At 49.1% G+C, this 5,214-nt stretch overlaps 1 protein-coding gene across 1 annotated transcript in view; it reads left to right on the forward strand.

The window, feature by feature from the left end:
* zc3h7bb (zinc finger CCCH-type containing 7Bb) overlaps positions 1 to 4,566 on the forward strand; it is a 91,865-nt gene extending 87,299 nt beyond the window's left edge. Inside the window, exons 22-23 of the mRNA XM_070861647.1 lie at positions 3,031 to 3,194; positions 4,156 to 4,566. Of these exons, the coding sequence (XP_070717748.1) occupies positions 3,031 to 3,194; positions 4,156 to 4,339 (348 nt within the window). The 3' untranslated portion in view covers positions 4,340 to 4,566. The remainder of the gene's footprint in view (positions 1 to 3,030; positions 3,195 to 4,155) is intronic.
* Positions 4,567 to 5,214: the final 648 nt, after the last annotated feature.

Raw genomic sequence — 5,214 nt, forward strand, 5'->3', positions numbered from 1 at the left:
TAGAACCAGGGGTCTCAGAATAAGGGGTGGGCCAGTTAGGACTGAGATAAGGAGAAATTTCTTCACTCAGAGGGTGGTGAATCTTTGGAATTCTTCACCCCAGAGGGCTGTGGAGATTTTTGGACATTAAGGGAATCAAGGGATATGGGGACAGTGCAGGAAAGTGGAGTTGAGGTAGAAGATCAGCCATGATCAGCCATGATCTCATTGAATGGCAGAGCAGGCTCGAGGGGCTAAATGGCCTACACCTGATCCTAATTCTTATGTTCTTAAGACAACTGTATCCATTCCACACCCTTTCCTCCCCTCCCCAATTATCTTGCCATCATCTGCAAGGCCATAATTCATGTGTGACCCTGGACAGTGATGGTCAGTAGGCGATGTGCCGATGGAGCACAACAGAGCCAAGCTCAATCTGAACTGGCCCACTATCAACCCACCGTGCACTTTGTCGCAGAGTCATCAGATATTGAGCAGGAGCAGGAAGACCAGTCTGAGCTCCTTTCCTTCCTTCACCTAGTCCTGGGAGGTCAAGGCTCAGTGTGGATCTCCTGGTTACTACCCTGACAGAGATCAGCTACACTAGCACAAGTTTGCAGATGACACTAAGCTGGGTGAGGAGGACACTAAGAGGCTGCAGGGTGACTTGGACAGGTTAGGTGAGTGGGTAAATGCATGGCAGATGTGAGGTTATCCACTTTGGTGGCAAAAACAGGAAGGCAGAATATTATCTGAATGGTGACAGATTAGGAAAAGGGGAGGTGCAATGAGACCTGGGTGTCATGGTACATCAGTCGTTGAAAGTTGGCATACAGGTACAGCAGGCGGTGAAGAAGGCAAATGGCATGTTGGCCTTCATAGCTAGGGCATTTGAGTATAGGAGCAGGGAGGTCTTACTGCAGTTGTACAGGGCCTTGGTGAGGCCTCACCTGGAATATTGTGCTCAATTTTGGTCTCCTAATCTGAGGAAGGACATTCTTGCTATTGAGGAAGTGCAGCAAAGGTTCACCAGACTGATTCCCGGGATGGCAGGACTGACATATGAAGAAAGACTGGATCGACTAGGCTTATATTCACTGGAATTTAGAAGAATGAGAGGGGATCTCATAGAAACATATAAAACTCTGATGGGATTGGACAGGTTAGATGCAGGAAGAATGTTCCCAATGTTGGGGAAGTCCAGAACCAGGGGTCACAGTCTAAGGATAAGGGGTAAGCCATTTAGGACCAAGATGAGGAGAAACTTCTTCACTCAGAGAATTGTGAGCCTGTGGAATTCTCTACCACAGAAAGTTGTTGAGGCCAGTTTGTTAGATATATTCAAAAGGGAGTTAGATGTGGCCCTTACGGCTAAAGGGATCAAGGGGTATGGAGAGAAAGCAGGAATGGGATACTGAAGCTGCATAATCAGCCATGATCATATTGAATGGTGGTGCAGGTTCGAAGGGCCGAATGGCCTACTCCTGCACCTATTTTCTATGTTTCTATGTCCATGGACTTTGACTCAAGTGTGCCATTAGTGGGAGCTCCCAATTCCATTCTGTCATCTTCCTCCCTCTGTCTTGTCTTAAGCCCTGGACCTCCATCAATGGCGCCATCGTTACCTGCACATGTGTCGCACCTTTAAGCAAGGTAACCTCCCCTTCCACCAATGCAATTCACAAAAAAGAGAGTGTGGGCAACGGACACCAAACAGTAGCAGCGAAGGGTAGCAAAGGCATGGTCAGAGAGGTGGTCTTTAAAGGAGGTTTCGGAAGGTCAGAAAGGATGAAACAAGGCAGAGGGATTTTTGAAAGAAATACTTGCATTTATATAGCGCCTTTCATAACCCCTGGACGACTCAAAAGCGCTTTACAGCCAATTAAGTACTTTTTGGAGTGTAGTCACTTGTAATGTGGGAAACGCAGCAGCCAATTTGCACACAGCAAGCTCCCACAAACAGCAATGTGATAATGATCAGATAATCTGTTTTAGCGATGTTGATTGAGGGATAAATATTGGCCCAGGACACTGGGGAGAACTCCCCTGTTCTTCAAAATAGTGCCACGGGATCTTTTGCATCCACCTGAGAGAGCAGACGGGGCCTCGGTTTAACGTCTCATCCGAAAGACGGCACCTCCGACAGTGCAGCACTCCCTCACCACTGCACTGGGAATGTCAGCCCAGCTTTTATGTGTTCAAGTTCCTGGAGTGGGAAGAGAATTTCAGAGTGATGGTGGCTCAAGGCTCTGTGACTGAGAGTAGGATAGAGGGAAAGGCCAGAGACAGAAGAACAGAGAGTGCAGGCTGCGATGTAGCACTGAAGGAGGTTGCAGAGACGGGGCTGGAGGGCAAGACCATGTTCATTATTGCCACTGAAGTAACCCTGGTTCAAGGCTGTACATTGGTTTAAGAACATAAGGAATAGGAGCAGGAGTCGGCCATCTGGTCCCTCGAGCCTGCTCCGCTATTTAATAAGATCATGGCTGATCTGATCTTGGCCTCAACTCCACTTCCCTAAATGCTCCCAATAACCCTTGACTCCCTTATCATTCAAAAATCTGTCCCTCTCCGCCTTAAATATACTCAATGACCCAGCCTCCCCGGCTCTCTGGGGCAGAGCATTCCATAGATTCACGACCCTCTGAGAGAAGAAATTCCTCCTCATTTCCGTCATAAATGAGCAACCCCTTATTCTGAGACTAGTTCCAGATTCCCCCACGAGGGGAAACATCCTCTCTGCGTCTACCCTGTCGAGCCCCCTCAGAATCTTATACGTTTCAATAAGATCAACACTCATTTTTCTTAACTCCAATGAGCATAGGCCCAACCTGCTCAACGTATCTTCGTAAGGCAACCCCTTCATCTCAGGAATCAACCTCGTGAACCTTCTCTGAACTGCCTCCAAAGCAAGTATATCCTTCCTTAAATACGGAGACCAAAACTGCACGCAGTACTCCAGGTGTAGCCTCGCCAAGGCCCTGTACAGTTGTAGTAGTTTTGTTTCTTCCCCGCCCTCTCTAACCCCGCTGTGTCATCGCCTCTGACTAGATCGGCTACCACTGCTGGCTTTGTGGGAAAAACAGCAACAGCGAGAAGCAGTGGGAGAAACACATCACGTCAGAGAAACACAAAGATAAGGTCTTCAACTCCGAGGATGATCAGAACTGCTGGCAGCACCGCTTCCCCATGGGGGAGTTCAAGTTGTGCGAGAGGTGAGGCGGGGGGAGGGGGGGGGGGACACGAGAGCTGCACGGCCGAACTGTGCACAGGCCGGTAGCAGAGAAACTATCGGGTGGGGGGAACCTTGCGGTCCTAATGGTGGCCAACTGACAGGCTTTGCTGTCACTTCGCCTTTGAAACATGATCCCAGTGTCAGGATTCCGCACGTGCGCAGCCCAACGTGAAAATCCTCAAGTTGCGGTCGGCCATTCACTGCTTCGCCACAGGCCGCCCTGTGACGTCTCCCTCACCCAGCCACAGAGCCGGCAATCAGTGTCATCTCTCAAACGTAGAAACATAGAAAATAGGTGCAGGAGTAGGCCACTCGGCAGATGTCCTTCCCTAAAGGACGATGGTGAACCAGATGGGTTTTTACAACAATCCGGAAGTTTCACGGTCACCTTTACTGAAAGTAGCTTTTCATTCCAGATTTATTTAATTAACTGAATATAAATTCCCCAGCTGCCGTGGTGGGATTTGAACTCATGTCTCCAGATCATTAGTCCAGGCCTCGGGATTATTAGTTCAGTAACATAACCACTAGGCTACTGTACCCACCATTGATAGCCCAGCAGCACTTTGCTGGGAATCCCCACTGTAATGCTCACAGGTTTGTCGAGCTGTCCCATTGTGGGAGTGGCTTAGTCAGTCACGTGATGTTCACAAGACTCAATAAAACCCCAGTCAGTTGGGTCTCGGTCATCCACGATGAGGTATGCAGTTGTGAGCCTAGTGGATGAACTGGTAATGTGTAGTGTTTAACGTCTCATCTGAAAGACGGCACCTCCGACAGTGCAGCATTCCCTCAGCACTGGCACTGGGAGTGTCAGCCTAGATCTTTGTGCTCAAGTCCCTGGAGCGGGACTTGAACCCACAACCTTCAGACTCGGAGGCGAGAGTGCTGCCCGCTGAGCCACGGCTGACTCTGTAACGCTTTCCTTTCCTCATACAAAGGAAGAAGAGCTGCCACGAGGGCGATGCCTGCCGCTTTGCCCACAGCCAGTCAGAGCTGGATGAGTGGCTCGATCGCAAATCCTTCCTGAAAATGAAACTCGCCAAGGCCAAGAAGGACATGCTGATTGCACCCGACGATGACGATTTCGGCAAATACAGTTTTTTGATGAAGGATTTAAATTAATGGATAAAACCGGTTCAGTTTAATTGTCGCTGCAACCTTTAAATTTAAAGCAAACTGCGTCCGGTAAGGTGGTGGATACAGTCATGAATCGTGACCTCATGACACCGAGGTAATCCCTGTTGCCTCACGTGCTGCATTTTTCTCTTGTGCTTAAATGCGGTTGTAACGGGGCGGGCACACCTGTAAAGCAACAAACTAAACGTGCTCATAACTGTCGCAGGTGGGTAGGGTGTTGCTTGGGGGGGGGGGGGTGGTGGGGAGGGGGGTGGGGGGGCGAGGTCAGTAGGTTTGGCGTCATACAATGACAGATTGGTTTACAGACCCGTGCTACATTATAGCCATTGAGGTGGCTCCGTGAGTTTATCCTCGGGGCGAGCTGAGCCATAGCAACCAGAAAGGCAGCAGGTTCAATGCACGGACTGCACTGAGTTAGCTGAATGCAGGTGGCGTGACAGTACTGGGTAAGGGACCCCATTGACTTCAGGGCAGCTGGGGTTAGAGAGAAAAAAGCTCGGCCAGGATCTCTGTTTCTGATAGTGCCTGCTGGACATATGTCTGTGTGTGTGTGAATGTGTGTGTTTGTGTGAATAATGTGTGTGTGTGTGTGAATAATGTGTGTATGTGTGTCAATGTGTGCGTGTGTCAATGTGTGCGTGGGTATGTGTGTGCATGTACATGTGTGAATGCGTGTACATATGTGAATTAACGTGTGTGAATGTGCGTGTGTGTTTGTGAATGAATGTGTGTGTGAATGTGTTTGTGTATGTCTATGTGCATGCGTGTGCGTGTACATGTGTGAATGCGTGTGTCTGTGAATTAACGTGTGTGTGCGTGTGTTTGTGAATGAATGTGTGTGTGAATGTGTTTGTGTATGT

Source organism: Pristiophorus japonicus, chromosome 19 (assembly GCF_044704955.1).
Source record: "Pristiophorus japonicus isolate sPriJap1 chromosome 19, sPriJap1.hap1, whole genome shotgun sequence".
Classification (NCBI taxonomy): domain Eukaryota; kingdom Metazoa; phylum Chordata; class Chondrichthyes; family Pristiophoridae; genus Pristiophorus; species Pristiophorus japonicus.